The 21,517-nt window shown below is 45.2% G+C and overlaps 2 protein-coding genes across 2 annotated transcripts; one reads left to right on the top strand and one right to left on the bottom strand.

Annotated features, from left to right (window-relative positions):
* The first annotated feature begins 3,045 nt into the window (after positions 1-3,045).
* Positions 3,046-7,871, top strand: adoa (2-aminoethanethiol (cysteamine) dioxygenase a). The gene is made up of 2 exons (XM_075457875.1): positions 3,046-3,623; positions 5,743-7,871. The coding sequence occupies exons 1-2, from the start codon at positions 3,288-3,290 to the stop codon at positions 6,199-6,201; spliced, it is 795 nt and encodes a 264-aa protein (XP_075313990.1). The 5' UTR covers positions 3,046-3,287; the 3' UTR covers positions 6,202-7,871.
* Positions 7,872-15,977: 8,106 nt separating this feature from the next.
* Positions 15,978-18,435, bottom strand: egr2b (early growth response 2b). The gene is made up of 2 exons (XM_075457154.1): positions 18,057-18,435; positions 15,978-17,811 (listed from the first exon to the last, which is right to left on the bottom strand). Exons 1-2 carry the CDS (start codon positions 18,226-18,228, stop codon positions 16,643-16,645), a joined length of 1,341 nt encoding a protein of 446 aa, XP_075313269.1. The 5' UTR covers positions 18,229-18,435; the 3' UTR covers positions 15,978-16,642.
* Between the last annotated feature and the right edge of the window lie 3,082 nt (positions 18,436-21,517).

The following is a 21,517-nucleotide window of genomic DNA, read 5'->3' as shown; positions in this document are numbered from 1 at the left end:
ATAGAGCAATTTAGTTTAGTTAACATTCAGAGCATGAGCACAAACAAACCAAAACAACAAAACAGAACCTGATTTTGACTTTTGGTTATCCTTTGAGTAAAGAATTAGTATATAAAAATTCATGTTAACCATTTGGAATGACTTGATTTCGGCATCACTGATCTCCACAGTACTGCTTACTGTCTTTATGTCACGACCTGATTCCTGCTCCACCTGCCTTGATCCTAATGATTTCCACCTGTGCCATGTAATCACCCTCATGCTACTCACCTGCTCACCTCTGTATTTAAGCCTCCTCTTGTCCTCTCTCAAGTGCCAGATAGGCTGTTACTGTTTGCTCAGTGATAGAGCTTTTGAGCTGCAGCGTGGTTTGACTTTGTTTCTGACGCACAGATTACTGCCTTAACCTAGCCCCTTTTGGATTGGTTTTCAGACCCCTGCCTTCACACAGACTAACCTTGCCTGCCCTAGGACCTTGCCTCCTTGCTTACCCCAAACTGTAAGTCTGACATACAGGTCAGAAATACTGATCACTGTTTTTGGACTACCTGGTTGTCAGCCCTGGAGTACATATCGGATACATTATTAGCTGTGACGTCATCACTAACCCCTGTTTTCCTTCAGTGAAAGCAACCTAACCACAAGCCTTTCCAAGCTCGTCTACTCTTCTGATAACATTCACAGTGCTAATTCTACAAATAAGTTTGCAACAGAAAATCTCCCCTGATAACAAACTTGATCTAAGCTGCAGATCAGAGGTCCGTTTCACAAAGCAGGTTTAGTGAAAACTCTGAGTTTATTAACCCTGAAATGAGGGAAACTCTGAGTTTTCTGTTTCACAAAGGGAGGTAACTTAACCTTTCGGTCAGTTACCGTAGTAACAGACTCTATGAACCTAACCTGGTCGGAACCAGGTTTTATTCAAGAAACCTGGAGTTTCTCTCTGTCTCCGCCCTCTTTCAGCCACACATGCCATTTGATTTCCTCATTCATTCAGTCAGCAGAGCGAGTTCTTCTACTTCTAGAAGTCCATCAGGCACAGCAGGAGGCGACTTTTTTCACCAACATGTCCTTTTGACAACGATCCCGTGGATGAAGGTGCAGCATTACTGCGCAGAGAAATAAATATTCATTGGGAGATGGTTATCATAGATGTTTTAGCATTTACAGACAATTATCTTTTTGAGCGGCACCATCAGAATTTTGTTGGTACAAAAGAAAAGAAGACATAAAAGACAAATAAATATTTGTATGAATAGGCTTAAAAAAGATATTTATAGGCCTATTATATTTTATTAAGAAACTTGTCTCTTGGGGGTGGATTCCCTCAGCCACTGGCCTTCCAATATTCTGCTTAGGGCCAGCTCCTCTTCCTCCGTTAGAGGTGGCGGTGCTGGCCACCACCTGTTTTACAGGCATCTGCCTTCTTTCTGTTGGCTCAGTAGAAGTCTGTGTTAGTTTAAATAGGCTTAATTATTTAACAGAACATGATGTAGATGAGAAGACATTTATGTGTGAGAACAGCATTATGTTGGGGATAAAATAACTGCACAGTCAAATAGCCACTTAATATTTACTTTACAGTGTAAAACATGATCAAAATGAGGTACCTCCATGCCGAGGTCTCACCTGTTTGAACAATGTTTTTATATTTCATCTTAAGCTGCTGCCAAGAGCGCTTCTCCCCCGCGGGATTGCACCTAAATGAAATAAATGAATGGGCTACCATTCAAGCAGTTTCCCTGTAATATTATTGTGATTGCAAAGGACTACATTTAAACTTACACTTTTGTTGCTGCAGCGGTGTTGCACTTCTTTCTAAAAATGTGTTGAAACTCGCCGTATGAGCGCATTAAGATTTTGAATTCCAGGTTGGTGAAAAACGTAGCCCCTCCTCTTCCCCGTTGCCATGGTGACTCGTCGAATCAGGGCTCCATTGATGCTGGCTTTTTAAAGTTGTGGTGCACGCGCCAAACTGAAAGATGAACCTACTCAGAGTTGACTAAACTCACTCAAATCAGCATTTCTGGAACCGAAAACTCAGAGTTTTCTATCTCAGAGTAGATCAACTCAGAGTTCAGGAGTAGACTCAGAGTTTGTTGAACCTGCTATGTGAAACGGACCCCAGATCTGCACAATGTACAGAGGGAATTGTATTTGTCACTGAATTGTTTTAGCTCCGTCAGACGATTAGGTCTGGTGGGAACTTCTTTCTTGAGGGCGATGTCACATATCTTTAGAGTTAAAGTCTGGGTTTTCACAGCACTCTGTGCTGTTCCGTGAATTAACTTTAATGTTTAGGGTCACAGTCCAACACATTAGGACTGTGTTGGACTGCACTTTGATGCCCAACCAGCGAAGCAATTGCAGGTCATGGTGCTGTCTCTACTATGCGTCACTTTTCTCTTATTATGCATTGTCATTTTCACACCAACCATGGTACCACATGTCTGCTCAAACAGTTAAACATTGGATTCTTCAGAACCAAATGGATCAACACAGCATAAAAAAAACTACACAAAGTCTGGACATGCACATCTTTGTACTGTCGTGTTTTATCTGTGAGTTCATGCTGCTTGTGTTGAAAGCTTCAACAGGCACTTTGAGCAACACACGGTCTATCTGTAGTCTGAAATCCTAATTCCATCAAATAAAGAAGCAATTTCCAAATAATTTAGATGAAAGATGTTTGTATGAGTTAAACTGTGTGGATAAGTAGTGATGGAGGATATGATGTCGATCATCACAGCGGAGAGTTCAGTGGCCTATCTGGCCTTCCCCTCTGAAACTGTGTTGCATCCCCAGGACTTCTGGGAAATGAAGTGTCAATGAAATGCTGGTTTACGGTATTGTGGTTTTGGATGTACCAGGATATCAATTAACCCAGCAACACAACAAACGTATGTCTATGAAATATGATCAGATTAAACACTGACTCACTCCTCAGGCTGCCATGGTTAGGGTGAAAGTACTATTTTCTAACTGGACTACATATACCATGTGGCGTTTGGTTTTGTGCGCAGACTCCGTGAGTGTGAAGGAAAAAAGAGGCGAGACGGTGGAAAATGAGTGGTGGGAGGCTAGTATTTGGCGGTGAAATTACACATTAGAATCATGAACTGTCTTTTGTTTCGATAATAGTCGCAATATTGTCTTTTATTTAACTTGGACCGACTAACTTTACAGGACATCTGGTGCCATCTGAAAGCCGTTTTACAAGTTTTTTTGTGGTCGGACCCTTGCCAAAGACACACCGATAAACCGTTAGTGTTTTTTCTTCCGCCAGAATGCCGCGGGACAACAAAACTCCTCTTATTCAGAAAATAGCCAAGCAAGCAAATATCACATTTAAAGACTTGGCGTCTTCGGCCAACGGGGACAGTAAAGCCACTGCGGACAGGCTGCATGAATTAATCTCCTTAGTGACCGCCGTGAGGGCTGCTGACCTGAAAATTGCTCCCAGGAACAACAAGCCGAGCTCCGGGGCGGCGGGGCTCCACAGTCCCCCTGTCACCTACATGCACATCTGCGAGACTGGGCTGTTCAGCATGGGGGTGTTTCTGCTGAGAACCGGCGCCTCCATACCGCTGCACGACCACCCGGGCATGAACGGGATGCTGAAGGTCTTTAACTTTGTTTACGTCACACCTCGTACAGTCTGGGCTCCTCTGTTCTGTAGTGGGGCTCATAACTGGGACCCTTTTAGGCTGGCTCCAGCAGGTCAGCAGGACCTATTTTCTGTTGGTCCACAGTAAAACAGCTGCTGTGCAGAGCAAACACTCCTGGCATGTCATGGTCCATCTTTGCCTAAGTTGTGCCAACATCATAATGTCATGTCTCTTTGTCAGCGTGGTGGAGCCACCATGTCCACCCGCCCCGGTGTCATAGGACCCATGGTCCTGGAGGCAGTTAGGGGGTCCCAGATCAGATAAGATTAATTGATTAAACACTAAATTAATCATTTGGCAACAATTTTGATAACTTTAGTATTTAAAGTTGGTTAGAAACCAAAAGGCGTTTGACTTGTTTGATAGGATGTGCATACATTCAGCATGCTACATAAATCAGGTGTGCTTATGAGATGTAGCATTCTCCCATCACAAGGATGGTGTCACTCTGGATAGAAATCAGATAATGTAGCCAACAGGATACTAATCTTATTCTCGATCTTTTAGACCTGGGATATGAAAAACTGCTGTTTCATCAAATTTAGCCCTTTCACGCTGGGCCTTCATGTGGTCTTGCTGTTCTGTTTGTAAAGTCTGGAGACTGAAAGCAGAGGTGGTCACAGGGCCAGATCCATCAGGATGTGTAAGGGGGGACAGAACGGGGCACCCTGCATCCACACTGCTGTTGCTCTTCAGATCCAGCATGGTGGGAATGCTATCTGGATGCAAACACCGAAGTGGAGCTGAGCCGCCTCTGTTTGGTTTGTATGAAAGGGCACAAGTGAGCAACGGTAGCATAACAAGGATGCTGTGTTTGCAAAAATAGAGTTCAATCTGTTTTAATAGAGCTTCAGTGTGGTGTTAGAGGAGAGGTTTCAACACTGGCATATAGGAAACTATCATTAGAAAGTAATGCAGCACTTACTAATGGTGCAGGGAGACGTGGGGAGAGACCATCTGGAAGAGTCTCCCTAAAAGGAGATCATACGTCAGATTAAGATGTAAGGCCATCAGGTCACCGATCCATCAGTGGTGGGGGTTCATACTGGTGCTGTTTTCAGTCTCATTAGGCCTGACCTCATGTGACCAGGGGGCTGATAGAGATGCAAAGCCTGCATGAAGCCTGCAGGAGTGCCAGGGCCTTAAGACACTGTGGCTCAGCACTCTTAACTTCAGTTGTTGAAGATTTTCACACCTCCAAAACCTCTCAGGTACTGATGCTTTTCTTTATACAGTCATTTCAGCCTGATATTTGTCACAAAGCTGGTGATACAGTAAGTTTTGAATGCATCTGGGCATGTTTTCCCTCGTTAAAGCGTAACAGGCTTTGCATCGTCTTCCCTGAGCAGAGGAGGCACAGCAGTTGGGCAAAGTCCATTTAGGTGACTGGTGCGCTGGAGTTTCACGCCCAGCTTTTTGCTTCCTGTGTTTGCCTTATCACAAAAACTACAGCAACATGCTTTAAAGCTGCCGTCGGCAGGTTTTCAAAATTCCGAGTCTAAAGTCGGAAAATTCGAACTGATACAACTTTCAGGTCCCTCCCCCAACCTCTACCTCTACCCCTCCCCCTCTGTGGACGAGGTTGTGCACGTGAGTTCACACCAGTGTGCGCGCACACAAGTTGGGGCAGACCCACACTCAGATAATAGATAAATAATAAACCTAACGTGATTGGTTAAAAACAGCCGGGAGCGCTCGATTTTTGCAAGCATGATTACAGGCTTCAGAGGGAGCTACAGAATTCGGGATTTTTCCTAAACAGCCTATTTAATATTCTACTTCCAGAATCCCATGACAGTTCAAGCTAATATGACTAAAAAAAAGTTGCCGACCGCAGCTTTAAAGCTACAGATTATCTGCAAAAAACAAAGGGATAAACAGCAGAGAATAGAAATGTATTTCTGATGTGAGCCCATGGATTACCTGAGCAGGCAGGAATTCCAACCCACGCCTGCTGACTGCAGTGCCACCTGCGATGCTCAGGTGGAATCACAGAGGATGGTGAAAGTAGGAAAGTGTTGCTCCACTGCTATGGTTCCCTCCTTTTCCTGACCCGTCCCTGTCTTTTGTCCAGGTTCTCTATGGGAAGGTGAATGTCCGATGTTTTGACAAGCTGGAGGACAGGCTAACTGTGAGCGGAGTCCCACCTCACTTTGAGCCCCCCTTAGCACCGCTGCAGATGGCCTCCGTGTGGCGCTCTGTGCTCCGCTCAGCCACCGAGTACTCAGAGAACAGCGGGCCGTGCCTCCTCACTCCTGTACGGGATAACCTGCACCAGGTCGACGCGGTGGAGGGCCCCGCTGCTTTCCTGGATATCCTGGCACCTCCTTATAATCCAGATGACGGGCGGGACTGTCACTATTACAAAGTCCTGGAAACTGTAGCAGAGGAAGGAACAGATGCAAAATGCAACCCAGAGCAGCTGGGAGAGAAGGGGGAGAAAGAAGAGGAGGCATGGCTGCTAGAAGTCCCGCAGCCAGAGGACTTCTGGTGTGGTGGGGAGGCTTACCCGGGCCCTGCAGTCTCCGTCTGAGTCGCTGCGGTGGATGACAGACATGACATTTCCGTGGGAAAGCCAAATATTTGAGTTATTGTTACCTGGATGTCAGGAGGATGGAAGCTTTGTTCAAGGACACTACATCAGAGCAGAGGCTTGGAGAAGGAAAGCAGGACTTTGCGTTCCTTATTTGGTAGTTTTCTTGGGACCATTAAGTTGCCTTCTACACATATGAATGTTATCAGCCCAACCGTGTGAGTAACGGGGCATAATTAGACACTCTGCTGTGTTCTGTGGGGCTTGGAAGGCTTTTTCCATGTTACCTTTGCTGCAGAAGACCGTGACATTGTGACACGTTTTTACGCCTAAGCCTGGAACTTAAGTCCTACCTGCCTTATTTGCTAATATTTGTATACTTATTTCTATTATAGACACTCGTTTCTTCTTCCAAAGTGCACACACTACAATATACATGCTTAGTTTTCTTTTCATGCCCTCAAAGTATTGTAGATAACATGGTCTCTGAAAGGTCGGTGACATAAAGGTGACGTCCTGTGATGTATCAGACAGCCACTTCACCTCATGCCACTCAATCCAGAGTTTCTGTATTCATCAAATCAAATCAAACTTTATTTCTGTAGCACTTTTCATTCTAAAGTAGCAGCACAAAGTGCTTTACATAATCAAATCAATTCATGCAGAAACTCAAAAAACAACATCACACCGACAACCACACTGCACACATATTCCCCCCCCCCAGCTGGGAGCCAGCCCACCAATGACCGCCACCACGGGGAACCGCCCAGATCAGGGCAGGCGGGCGTCCACACCACAGCCAGGGCTGCATTGCAGGATCCCCCAGCCTCCCCTGAACCAGGGCCATCCCCACTGCAATGATCCCACAGACCGAGCCGGCATAGTCCCCGGTGTGGAAGATCCCCATGAGGAAAAACCCTGGATAAATAAGTGTATAATAAGTATATAATAAAATAATTCAAAGATAAATATTTAAAATAATGGATGAATAGATAAAAGTAAACTAAACCAAAACAAACAAATATATATGTAATAAATGAATGAAATGAAATCCAGGTGTAAGCTAAACTAAAAAGGTAGGTCTTTAACCTCTTTTTAAAAACATCAACATTCTCTGCAGCCCTGAGCTTCTCTGGCAGGCTGTTCCACAGATGAGGTCCATAATAGTAGAACGACGTCTCACCATAAGTTTGAGTTCGAACTTTAGGAACAACTAAAAGGCCGGTACCAGAGGACCTCAGAGTCCGCGAGGGCTCATAATTTAAAAGCAGATCAGATAGATAAGAAGGCCCAAACATTTACACATTTATAAACGACTAAAAGAACCTTCAAATCAAGCCTGTATTTAGCACATACAGCATAATCTGATGTGTGTATATAAGACGTGTATTAAAGATGAAGTGAAAGCCCTTAATTGGATACAAGTATTAGAGATGGAAGCCGTGTTAGAGATGTTGGACGTGGTGATGATGTAAAAGCAGCACCTTTTCTTTTCTACTGTCGAGCTTTTCCAGTTGAAAACTCCTGTCATGTTACTGTATGCTATCTGAGCTTATACTCTGACTGTTGTTTGGCCTGCATGTGACCCCACACACGTCTGGATGTCAACAGTAACTATGTTAGTTTAAACTTGAATGTATGAAGAACAATAAAGCGGACTGGGATCCTCATCTGTATCATTCCTGAGTTTCAAATAAAGATCATGCACAGCTTCAGTTATTAATTACCTTTCATCTGAAAGTAGTCTGGCAGGTTTAAATCTGCGCAGGTACGTGTTTCCATACTACATGCATACACCGATGGTTGCATCAGGAGGCAATTTGACAAGTGACCTGGAGAAGCCGGATGCAGATGCAGATGCAGATGCAGATGCAGATGACTGTCACCTGGACCCGGACCTGTGTGTCCTTCTGTGGGTTTTCCTCTGCTGCTCCAGTGTCTTTCAACAGTCCAAAGACATACAACACGTTCAATTACACTGCAGGTAAAATAGATTGATGCCTGCATATGCTGAAAAATACTCAATCCCATTATGGATGCTTAGCTGAAGTTTAATCTGGTAGATTACCTTCATGATTATGATACTGATTTACAATCTCTGACATCACAAAAGCTAAGTGAGACCCTGATGTGGTTGTCTTACTTTGGTCAAATTTGAAAACTTTCTGCTGCTGTAACATACTATTTAAGTGTTGTATGGTTGCATCCCCCTTCCACCACCATCCTGCCACAGATCCCATTTAGCCTCCTCTTCACTGCCATCCCTGCAGTTGCTGGAGGCATGCCCTGACCGGGAATCAAACTCATGAGCTCATGTACCAAGGGCAGAGACGATACCACTTTGCGGAAGTGGGATATTAATGCGAGCGAGAAACTTCGAACTGAAGCCATGCTGGCTGGACGTCACTTAGATCGATAAGGTGTGTGTCAGCTGTTGGGAGACCAGTACATAATGATGGAAAGGGTTCCTGGAACAAGACATTCATGGAATAGAGCGGACACTCTCACATTGCTGGAATGCTACTGTTCCAGCAATCCCAGAGAGAAGGGATATATGCAGAGGATGTGGGACCAATGTGGGATATTTCCCAACCCAACATCTAAACTATGTTAGGAAACAACTAGAGATTGATCAGGTACAACAAAGATGTGACGGCAACAGGTCAGGGGATTCATCATCATCCCCACCTGACAATGGGTACCAAGCCCCATTGGAAAGCCCTGATAGCTTTAACACAAGGGCAGCTGACTTCAGATGGAAGATAATGAATAACCTGGATACCTGGAGCCTGCTAGCCCTTTGCCAAAGGCTAAGAGACAAAGTACCTTCTGAAAGTCTCCTAAAAGATGTGAATGCAGCAGATACCTACTGGAACCATCACAGAGACAAACGGTCCAGTGATCATCCTTAGTTATTAACAGGGACTAAGTTATGAATCAACCAGTCAGTCGCATCATACCTAATTTGTTGACCACAAACTAATAATTTATTTCCTGTTGAAGAAAATAGAATGTTAAGTTTGCTCTTAGTGCAATCAGATTTTTAAAACTGAAAGACTCTGACATTGACCGCCAAAAATAATCAAATTCAAACAAAATTCTTCAAAAAGACAACAAGCAGAAAAAGATCTTCATCTGGACCAACAGTTCTCCCGCACTCCAACACAGTTCAGAATCATCATCAGTCCCTGGTTGTTGTTGTCTGGTTCTCCTCTTCATGATGCCCCCCCACACCATCACAGACGCTTGCTTTAGATCTTTCTCTGAGAACAGCCTGGATGCTCTTTCTCTGCAGTTTGTCCCAGAAGCAGCTGAAAGGTGGACTCATCTGCCCACAGAACACGTGTCCACTGTCTTTCTGTCCATCTGAGACGAGCTGGGCTCCAGAGAACTGGGCCGTGTTTCTGCACAGAGCTGATATATGGCTTCCTCCTGGTGTGGGGCAGCTTCAGCTCACATTTCTGGATGCGGCCATGGACCGTGTTGAGTGGAAATGGTTCTCCCAGCTCCTCCTGAGCCCATGTGGCCGTATGGATCATGGTGGCTGTTACATGCCAGGCATGTATGTGTGAGTGTGTTTGTTGTGTCTGTGTCTGTGTCTGTGTCTCTCCCCCCTCCCCTGTGTCTTTTAGGTGCTTACAGCAGAAATGCTGTTCACCTGTGCAAGCAGGCTCGGCTGCTCATTGGCCCTCTACCTCCCCAGCTCGCCTATGGTGACAAGGGAGAGGCCTTAAAATGGAGGACATCCCAGACCTTTGGTCCCTTTTTGGTTTTTGCTTGTGCTTGTTGCTGTCCTCATCTGGCTAAGTAGTGTCTCTGACTCTTAATTTGGACTGTATGTGGTGGGAGGTTTTGGGTCTAGGTAAGTTGGGGTACCCTTTACATTTGTTCATGCACGTAGGTGAAAATTGTTATCTCACTAGGTTTATTGGTTGTGCCACTCCTGTAATGTTCTTTTGCTAGAGAAGCCAGTTAGCCATTTTGTTTGCACTTTATTTTCTTCAGAGGTAGTTTAGGTAGGCCTCCTTTTGTTATATTAATTTAATTTGTTTTGGCACAATCTCTTTATCCTATCCTCCCCCACTTCAGTGTGTCTTTTTATTTTAATAAACCACGTTGTTCACTTTCACTGAGACTTGTTTGATTTCATTGGTTGTCGAGTTAATGTCTGCTGACTGGGTCACCAAGTGGACGTAACAGTGGCTGTATGGATCACGGTGGCTGTATGGATCACGGTGGCCGTATGGATCACGGTGGCAGTATGGATCATGGTGGCTGTATGGATCACGGTGGCCGTATGGATCACGGTGGCAGTATGGATCACGGTGGCAGTATGGATCACGGTGGCAGTATGGATCACGGTGGCAGTATGGATCACGGTGGCTGTATGGATCATGGTGGCCGTATGGATCACGGTGGCAGTATGGATCATGGTGGCTGTATGGATCATGGTGGCCGTATGGATCACGGTGGCAGTATGGATAATGGTGGCAGTATGGATCACGGTGGCCGTATGGATCACGGTGGCCGTATGGATCACGGTGGCCGTATGGATCACGGTGGCAGTATGGATCACGGTGGCCGTATGGATCACGGTGGCAGTATGGATCACGGTGGCTGTATGGATCACGGTGGCAGTATGGATCATGGTGGCTGTATGGATCACGGTGGCCGTATGGATCACGGTAGCCGTATGGATCATGGTGGCTGTATGGATCATGGTGGCCGTATGGATCATGGTGGCTGTATGGATCACGGTGGCCGTATGGATCACGGTGGCCGTATGGATCAAGGTGGCTGTATGGATCACGGTGGCAGTATGGATCACGGTGGCCGCATGGATCACGGTGGCCGCATGGATCACGGTGGCCGCATGGATCATGGTGGCTGTATGGATCATGGTGGCCGCATGGATCAATGTGGCTGTATGGATCATGGTGGCCGCATGGATCATGGTGGCAGTATGGATCATGGTGGCCGTATGGATCAAGGTGGCAGTATGGATCATGGTGGCCGCATGGATCATGGTGGCCGCATGGATCAATGTGGCTGTATGGATCATGGTGGCCGCATGGATCAAGGTGGCAGTATGGATCATGGTGGCCGCATGGATCATGGTGGCCGCATGGATCAATGTGGCTGTATGGATCATGGTGGCCGCATGGATCATGGTGGCAGTATGGATCATGGTGGCCGTATGGATCAAGGTGGCAGTATGGATCATGGTGGCCGCATGGATCATGGTGGCCGCATGGATCATGGTGGCTGTATGGATCATGGTGGCAGTATGGATCATGGTGGCAGTATGGATCATGGTGGCCGTATGGATCAAGGTGGCAGTATGGATCATGGTGGCCGCATGGATCATGGTGGCCGCATGGATCAATGTGGCTGTATGGATCATGGTGGCCGCATGGATCATGGTGGCAGTATGGATCATGGTGGCCGTATGGATCAAGGTGGCAGTATGGATCATGGTGGCCGCATGGATCATGGTGGCCGCATGGATCATGGTGGCTGTATGGATCATGGTGGCCGCATGGATCATGGTGGCTGTATGGATCATGGTGGCTGTATGCATCAAGGTGGCAGTATGGATCATGGTGGCTGTATGGATCATGGTGGCCGTATGGATCATGGTGGCTGTATGGATCACGGTGACTGTATGGATCATGGTGGCTGTATGGATAATGGTGGCCGTATGGATCATGGTGGCTGTATGGATAATGGTGGCCGTATGGATCATGGTGGCTGTATGGATCACGGTGGCCGCATGGATCATGGTGGCCGTATGGATCATGGTGGCTGTATGGATCACGGTGACTGTATGGATCACGGTGGCCGTATGGATCATGGTGGCCGTATGGATCATGGTGGCTGTATGGATAATGGTGGCCGTATGGATCATGGTGGCTGTATGGATAATGGTGGCCGTATGGATCATGGTGGCTGTATGGATCACGGTGGCTGTATGGATCACGGTGGCAGTATGGATCATGGTGGCTGTATGGATCACGGTGGCCGTATGGATCACGGTGGCCGTATGGATCAAGGTGGCTGTATGGATCACGGTGGCAGTATGGATCACGGTGGCCGCATGGATCACGGTGGCCGCATGGATCACGGTGGCTGTATGGATCATGGTGGCCGCATGGATCAATGTGGCTGTATGGATCATGGTGGCCGCATGGATCAATGTGGCTGTATGGATCATGGTGGCCACATGGATCATGGTGGCAGTATGGATCATGGTGGCCGTATGGATCAAGGTGGCAGTATGGATCATGGTGGCCGCATGGATCATGGTGGCCGCATGGATCATGGTGGCTGTATGGATCATGGTGGCCGCATGGATCATGGTGGCTGTATGGATCATGGTGGCCGCATGGATCATGGTGGCTGTATGCATCAAGGTGGCAGTATGGATCATGGTGGCTGTATGGATCACGGTGACCGTATGGATCACGGTGGCCGCATGGATCATGGTGGCCGTATGGATCATGGTGGCTGTATGGATCATGGTGGCTGTATGCATCAAGGTGGCAGTATGGATCATGGTGGCTGTATGGATCACGGTGACCGTATGGATCACGGTGGCCGCATGGATCATGGTGGCCGTATGGATCATGGTGGCTGTATGGATCACGGTGACTGTATGGATCACGGTGGCCGTATGGATCATGGTGGCCGTATGGATCATGGTGGCTGTATGGATAATGGTGGCCGTATGGATCATGGTGGCTGTATGGATAATGGTGGCCGTATGGATCATGGTGGCTGTATGGATCACGGTGGCTGTATGGATCACGGTGGCCGTATGGATCACGGTGGCCGTATGGATCATGGTGGCCGTATGGATCAAGGTGGCAGTATGGATCATGGTGGCTGTATGGATCATGGTGGCTGTATGGATCATATTATTAATATGTAAATAACTGATAAATGGACTGTACTTATACAGCACTTTTCGAGTCTAGTTCCACTTAAAGTATTTTTTACACTAGATTCACACACATTCACAAGTACTCATACAGCCCATTTTAGTCTGTCCACTGTTACAGGCAATGCACTGCTTTTTCTGCATCACACATGTGGGGCTCAGTGCCTTGCCCAAAGATACTTTAACATGTGGTCCAGGGAAGCCTAGAATGAAATCATGACCTTCTAACTGACGGACGATTGCACCTCTTCCTGAGCTACTGGAAAGTTCCAGTGCTGTGGCAGACATCCTGCTTTTTTTTCTGTACCAAAATAGTCTCATGCATCATTAAAGTTATCAAATAAAAATTAAATAAAGAATCATATATTTTACTCAAAATGCACAAATAACCTGAAAAATTCCCCAAATATAAAGACATTCTTAAGTTGATTTAAAAGCTAACTTTTCTACAGTAAAAAAAAAATTGTAATTCTACAGTGTCTCTCTTTTATTTTACATATATTTTCCATATTTCAAATATATCGATATATCAACTGAAGTACAGAAACGGACTCTGAATAAATGTCTAATGTTAAGTAATGCAAAAAACCCCTTATAACTGCGAATAATCATCAAATTTTCATTCATTTAAATGAAATTGAGATTTATTTATTTTTTTATAAAAAGGTTGTTAAATTACATTTGGGGGAGGACTTTGACTGAAGTCACTTTCATGCTGGCTGGCACAAAGACTCATGGGAGTTTTAAATTCAAGTCCAAATTCTTCATTTGTGATGTAGTTGTAGGAGGCGGTTATTGTGATGAATTTGAACTTTGGTGTTTGAGAACATTGTTGGTGTTTAATGAATAAATGGCAACCATGATGGTTCTGTGATGTATCCGGTGTGTCTCTGCGTGTCAGTTAGCTCTGAGCTTTACTGCAGATCATGACGCGGTGGTGGTGTGGCTGCAGCGACTGAGAGCTGCTCAGGGTTTCTGTGAACGTCCTCATATCAAAGTACAACTTATCTGCCACAACTTAAGTGTGTTTCCAAATGAAGTCTGATCAATTATTATCACCAGTTATAATACCCTGTATTTTAGAAAAAAATAATATGATTATCTATAGAAAAGAATTTAAGCCTGGACAGTTTTTAATTCATTTTGGCACCTAAGCTGCTGTTTACAGGTATTTTTTTATTTTACTCTTTTTTTCAAATGTACCCCACATTCCTGGTTACAAGGTTTGTTGCGGGCACAACTTTTAATACTGTAGTCCAAAGCCTCATCATCCTGTAGTTATAGCTACAAATGGATTCAAACACATATATAAGAAAGGAAGGGAACACAATATGTGTTGTAGAAAATAATATCTGCAGTTCTGAAAGGGAGCAGAGAGCAGCTGAAACAGAACTCAGTACTGAGTAACCCAGAATACACCTGAACCACCTTCAGTAAGTGTGAGGTTTAATGTTTCTGAGTTCCAGTTTTATTGTCACAAAAATTATTGTGCTACAGTTGCTGATGAGGACAGGGGAGTGCAGGGGTTAGGGTGCATGTTCACCAAGGTGCAAGTACAGGATGATCAAGACCTAAGTGGATTATCTTTATTTGGTCAGTTTGCAGAGGGCCACTCTTTCTTTGGGAAGAAGGGAAAAGAAAACATTTTCCTCTAGCACACACACAAGTTTTAGAGCATTTAGGCAAATCTGTGGCTGTAAAATGCTTGTCAGGAGGCCTGCTCATCCATCTGTTCAGAAAGAAAGAAAGAAAGAAAGAAAGAAAGAAAGAAAGAAAGAAAGAAAGATTTGTTTCTATATGTTTTAATCCACGGGTAATCATGTCTGATGTTGCTTAAGTATTTTCTATATTCCCATCATAAGCAGTTTATGAGAGGAGAACATTCCTTCTTTCATTTCTACATGATTGTCCACAGCTTTGATCAGTGTCCTCCCAGCTGAAGCAGGCCTTTGCTTGGACACACAACTTCCGATGGGAAGAAGAAGGTGGTTTTCCATTAAATGAGCGTTTTTCTGTTCGGTTCTCTTAAACGGTGTCTCTTTAAGTTAGCAGGATTTTTATACAAGTCTTCGCGTAATGGATGATTAAGGCGTTAAAGCTCACGAAGAGAAGCACGGCATGGTGATTAGAATAAAAAAAAAGAAAAGGAAAACCTCTCCTACACGCAACTGGAAAAAGAAAAGAAAAAATAGGATTTTTTTTAACCTTTTAGCTTCAGGTCTCCACATCGACAAACCCGAAAGAGAACATGAATAACCAAGAATATAAAAAACCTGCCAAATATATCGAATGTGTCAGAGGACAGGAAGTTCTTTTAAAATAAACGGATACATAAATACATAAATGAATGGACTATAAGGCCAGCACATTTTTCTAAAATCATTTCTGTCGCTGTAGGCAGCTTCATCCGCATTTCTCCTTTTCACAAAGTAGACCAGCGCAGATCTCTGATTCAGGGTTGCTTCTTTTAAACCGTAAAGTTCGTCCTAAAGGAACGGCCGGAGTGAGATGGAGAGCCGGGTTTGAGCTTTACTGTGATGACTGATTTGGCCTTAAGAACCGCGGAGTCTGACCGTGTAAACTGATCCCGACTGTTGCGACCTGCCAGCTAAAAGAAAAATGCGGGTATTTGCATGTATGTGCTTCCAGATCACTGTTTGATAGTCACCTGATGTGATACCTAAATAAAAAGTGAGTGGGTAAAAACTGAGTCAGAGATGCCACTGGTGACGCAGCGTGGGGTTTACCCTGAAATTTCCAACATCAACAAGTATTGAGATGAGGTTGAGATTAAAGCAGTTATTCCTGTTAGGCTGCTGGAATGAACCAAACTGTGTTTATCATCTGCACACATTTAATAAGGTTCAAAACACACGTCACAACAAACATATCAGGTCGGTAAGAGCTCAACATATTTACACCTTTTTACACATGGAACACAACAGCGGAGTTACACGAGACGAAATGTGTACAAAAATAGAATGTCTTCAAAGTTCCCATATTAAAGGACATATTTACATTGCATTAGAAGCGTCCTTGATCAGTCAGTGTACAAAGGACACACAGCAAGGCACTGGAGGGGAGATACAGTCACAAACAGATAGGTTAAAATTAAACCTTTGTCAATCAAATAATTTAACTCTATTTTTATTTCTGTAAAACGTTATTGCAGTTATTTCACATCTACCAGCGCGGGCTGCGCGCACATTACAAGATACATTACAAACGCCCTGTTAAGTTCTTCTGAATTAATGGCTAGATTTACTCTTATGTTCGGTAGAGTGCGCGGGCAAAGTGCATTCTTTCAATACGTTCTGCAGCAGGAACCAATGAGTGTGCGTAATAGCGCAGGACTGCACAGAAGTTGTTCATTTCTCACCATCCTGTGGATTAGTCTGCTAAGTTCAGTTCTCAGCGGTTTCACGGTGATTATCTGAGTTCTTACATGTCAGGGATTAGTGTGCGTCGCGCTGCCAGGGGAGCAGAGTTTTCCAGGGAAGCTTATGAACAGATCCCGTTGGTCGCACTAATGCAGCCCGACTGACGCTCCAACACGGAGCTGGTGGACGAAGAGGAGGACGAAGAGGAGACCGTGGAGGACTTCCTCTCCTTCTGCCTCAGGTGGATTTTAGTGTGTCTTTTCCTCTCGTCACTCCGAGCAAACTTGCGGCCGCAGAAATCGCAGGCAAACGGCTTCTCTCCAGTGTGCGTGCGGATGTGCGTGGTGAGGTGGTCGCTGCGGCTAAAGTTGCGCATGCAAATCCGACATTGGAAAGGTTTGTGTCCAGTGTGAATACGGATGTGCCTGGTCAGTTCGTCTGAGCGTGAGAACCGCCGGTCGCAGCCCTCCGCCGGACAGGGGTACGGCCGCTCGTGGATGGGCGTTTTGCTGGGTCGGTTCGGATATTTTCTTGGCCGCAGGATCGGCCTCAGAGGCAAGTTTTGTGGGCTGTAGGCAGAGGGGAGCCTCGGTGGTCCTCCTTCCGGGCCACCAGCACTTGGACCTCCTAACGTAAAGTTCCGGATAGTGTTCAGTGGGGTCAAGGGTGGAGGGACACGGAACGGATCCAGCGGACATGGGACGAACGGTTTCCGATCCTGGATACTTGCTGTGTGCATGTCGCGCTGACAAGCTGGCTGGAAGAAGCCCGAATAGTCGGGAATGATGGGGAAAAGCCCCGGCCCTTCTGAGCCACCTGGCTGCTTAGGGGAAGAATATGAGGGTGGAGGATAGGAGCCTATTGGGCAGGTGGAGGTGGACAGAAACGCGGAGGGATCCTGGTACATCTCCCCGCAGCCAGATGAAGAGTACGGAGGCGGGGGGGAGTACAGGTGATGGGGGTGATCTATGTCTGCCTGGCTCTGAGCCGCCATGGTGCAGCTCAGATTTCCGCTGGAAAAGTGATGTGGAGACCCTGATGAGGCCGGAGAGGAAGACGCTGAGGAGGAGGGAGGAGGAGGAGGCGGCTGGGCCACGTTGAAGATGCCCGAAACGATGTTGATGACCCCCTCGGGGTTCCAGTTACCGGGATACTGGGAGTCGATGGAGAACTTTCCCATGTATGTGAAGGTCTGGTTCCGATGGGATGCGGGCTGAGAGAAGCCGCCAGAGTAGGAGGAAAGGTCCACTGAGCGTTTGTCTGCGCTCATGTCAGCGCCCAGCAAGCCATCTGCGGGAGGAAAGGACATGAATCATAAAGCTGTGCTCACTACGAAGAAGAGAAGAGAAAAGAGAACTTTCACTGACAGAGTCAGCGCATCTCTTTAATCTCTCTGTCTCAGGCTTTTGATGAAGCTTATTTACGCTAACTTTGTTTCTGCACTGTGGTGATTTAAAGCAGAACATTCTTTAATGATTGATAAACAGCTACAACTTTATATTGATAAGTACACATACAACAGACGACCACCTTACCTGCTGCCATATTGATCTGTTCGTAATGCGCTCCTAAATCGGTGTTGGGGAAGATAGCCACTGAGGTCGGCAAGCTGGAGGCGATATCATCCACGGAGTACACGCTTTCCGCTCCAGGATGCACGAACCCCCCGAGATTCACCGGCACTTTCTCCAGAGTTTTAGCCGTCATTGTGCAGAGAACAATCAGAACTTAGGTGTGTGCACGTCTTTCTTTTTCTTTCTATTCTTCTCCTCAAACTACTGACTGATCAGAATGTGAAAGCCGGCAGGTTGGAGTTGTCACTGCATGTCTCTGTCGGTGGTTATCTGCGGGAGAGGAGGCGCTCCGCGTCTCTGCTGCGCTTCATGCGCTCTGCTGACAAAGTTAGAGTAAAGTAACGGGAGCGGGGCCCCTCACACAACTATGTATATATGGGGAACCTTTATCAATACGCACACTACGTCATTACCCAAATTTGGAGTGGGAGGGGTGATGAGAGTAAAGACGGTCCTGATGGTGATTGGCTGAGAAGCTCCGTGACGATTTCAAAGGGAATCACTTGTCAGTGGAGAGCCCGCTGTTCCATGCGCGATAAGACAGAACTGTTTCCACTGGCTGCCAGATTGCTACAGTTCCCCATCAAACTTCACACCAGTAACAAACTACAGCCTGTCGCTGTAACCTTTGGTCTTTCTTCCAAAAAAACTTTTTTTCTTTGGTAATAAACCATCGCGCATCTCGTATCCACCCGCGCTGTGATATCAAAAGAGGAATTCCGGTTGAGCTTCTGAACCCATAAAAGGTTGAATCCGGTACGAAAGGGAACACCTCCTCGGCTCCATATATGGGTTCTTTTCCGTAATTTGATAATCGGAAAGTGACGAGTTTTACCGAGCTGAGAGAGACAAAGGCATAACCACAACCAAATGAAGCGGCCAGATGAGTGGAATTTACTCCTCTGGGTGCGATAGGCTGCTGGGCTCGGAAACTTCTGACGGTCGGATTTGACTATGCTCTAGGAAAGAGTCGATTTAGTTCACTGTTGAGTTAACTATAGACCTGTAGAGATATTTTTAGAGCTTAGGAAAAGAAAAGCAAAGTGTGTAGATGCCGGGAGAATGGGGCGTGAGAAATAAACACGCAGGACAAATAAAGGTCCACACAAATAAGACATAACCTGTTCAGGTTCTCTCTGAAAGGCTTTCATCAGCGTGCTGCTGTCAGGTGGCAGGATGTGTTCAAATGACGATTCAATGAAAATATCAAGCAGGCTTCTTTTTACATGTGGATGTTTCAGTGATCCTTAAATCTGCTCAATCTGAGGCTGCTGTAGTTGATTTATTTGTCCCCTCAAAACACACACTTCTGCGGAACCTTTAGGAGGTGTCCCTCCCATTAACACACACACCCACCCACACACACACACACACACACACACACGCACACACACACACACACACACACACACACACACACACACTGATAGATACACAAGTCATTGACTTGTTCTGCTCTATTTGATGTGTAAAGTCCCTCCGTGGGTGGACCAAGATGATAGACAGAAAACAGAAAATATTGGGCACCTTGGGTGGAATATACTTTCCATTTTGTCTGCTTGTATGTTTGTGTATTGCAAAGCCACATCAAACATTTACCACTGTCTTATAATCTAAATATAGGCTTTTAGTGACCCAAAGCAACCAGACTTCTCAAAAGTCAAATGTTCACTGATCATGACAAAGAAGCCTTTTTCTGATACTGGAAATGGATTTAGGCTGCCATTTCTAGTCATATTTAAGGGTATTAATAGATTACCTATATGATTTTTTTTAACTGGAGGACTTGTTGATTATTAAATTTGTAGTTTTAGTATGTCATAGAACCTATTGGATGGCTGGTCATGAATTATGATGTGCATATTCAAGCCCCTTCCACAACAATTTGTAAGGACTTTTTTTATCCTCCGGTTTATCCAGCATTTTGACTTTATGACCAAAGGCCTCTTAAACTAATGAGAATTTAAAGATCAACCAATGCAGTACATTTAGTCTCTCATTTGAAATGATCAAACATACATACATTTGTATGCTAAATAAGAATGATGGATATAAAACCTTGCACGAGAGGCCCTGTTTGCAGGAGAAGCAGTTGGCTGCCAATATGAAGGTCTTTGGGTGAACTCTCACCCTCCCTGGACCACACGTGGAAGTCTTTAGTCCAGACACTGAACCCCACGTTGCCTCTGATGCATCGTTGGCTGTGAGAATGTGTATGGTAGAAAAAGCACTGTGCAGCCTGTAACATCGTATAGACTGCTGTTTGAGCGTGGGAGAATAAGGCTCATGGTGCAGAAAGCACTTTGAGTGGTCAACTAGACTAGAAAAGCACTTTATCAGTACTGTCCATTTAACATTTTTTCACTTTCCTTCATTTTTTTAAAGGTTTTTTAGGCACTAGAGGCCTCTATTTGACAGTTGGTAGACAGGGAAGGAGACAGAGAGAGTAGGGGGAGACATGCAGCATTGCCCTCAGCCGGGACTGGAAGGCAGCAGCTGTGCCAGGGAACTACATGGGATGCCCACTCAACCAGCTGAGCTATACAGTAACCCAGCTCACTTCACTTTTTAGATCGTTTTTTGTTCATGTTAAATGCCCAATATTTATGTCAAATGGAGTTATTTTTTTTATATAGAGAACACTTCTTTATGAACTGCCTGACATTTGTTAGCTGTTCAGCCTTTCTTTCATAAATAGGTATCATATTTCAATCATGTAACAAATCTGCAAAATGGAACCATTTCACAAGTATCATGCTCTGACTCCCTGTGTTCTTTGGGTTTTTGTATCATCATTATTTTCATTAAATCTTCAAAATCTACTCACCACCTCTGATGTTGTCTGCATTTGGGTCCAACTCCTAACATGACACTGCCTTTACAACTAGGACAGCCGACGGAGCAGAACAGACTGGACGTTATGGTAGTGTTTGATGAGCCCACTCTCAGTAGAAAATAGGTGTTTAAGTTTAGTAGGTGCATAGCCAGAAATACACATTTTGTGTTTGAAAATGATCCCTATACTGTACATGGTTATTACACCACAGGAATAAAAAAACATGGAAATTTAGATTTGTAAGTCCTGACAATTGTATCTACTTGTATGCCCAACCATGTAGATGACTTCTAACTCTTAACTATTTACTTTTAAATCCTAACCATTTGTGGTTGAGAGCACATCCTGAAAGTAAGTAAATGTGACTGGAGTCAGCACTTTGGTGTCTTCCATCATCACCATTCCCTTCCCAGAAGTGTTCCCAATCATTAGTAGAGGGTTTATTATTATTATTTTGATAGATCCTGATCTTTTGTTCATTTCGGTTAGTTTTGCCACTGCCTTGTCACACCTGGTTTCTCTTACTGACTGCTCTCACCTGTTCATTTTGTAATTATTCACTCAGTATATATTCTCTTGGTTTTCC

Source organism: Odontesthes bonariensis, chromosome 23, assembly GCF_027942865.1.
Source record: "Odontesthes bonariensis isolate fOdoBon6 chromosome 23, fOdoBon6.hap1, whole genome shotgun sequence".
Lineage (NCBI taxonomy): Eukaryota > Metazoa > Chordata > Actinopteri > Atheriniformes > Atherinopsidae > Odontesthes > Odontesthes bonariensis.
The sequence above is the reverse complement of the archived record's forward strand: the minus strand, read 5'-3'. Positions and strand labels throughout refer to the sequence as shown.

What these genes read in the sequence shown, in the direction of transcription:
- adoa (XM_075457875.1), top strand. Translation starts at nt 3,288, where the DNA reads ATGCCGCGGGACAACAAAACTCCTCTTATTCAGAAAATAGCCAAGCAA. An exon ending in GCATGAACGGGATGCTGAAG is followed by an intron (nt 3,624 to 5,742) that starts GTCTTTAACTTT and finishes TCTTTTGTCCAG; the next exon opens with GTTCTCTATGGGAAGGTGAA.
- egr2b (XM_075457154.1), bottom strand. Translation starts at nt 18,228, where the DNA reads ATGACGGCTAAAACTCTGGAGAAAGTGCCGGTGAATCTCGGGGGGTTC. An exon ending in ACAGATCAATATGGCAGCAG is followed by an intron (nt 17,812 to 18,056) that starts GTAAGGTGGTCG and finishes TTCCTCCCGCAG; the next exon opens with ATGGCTTGCTGGGCGCTGAC.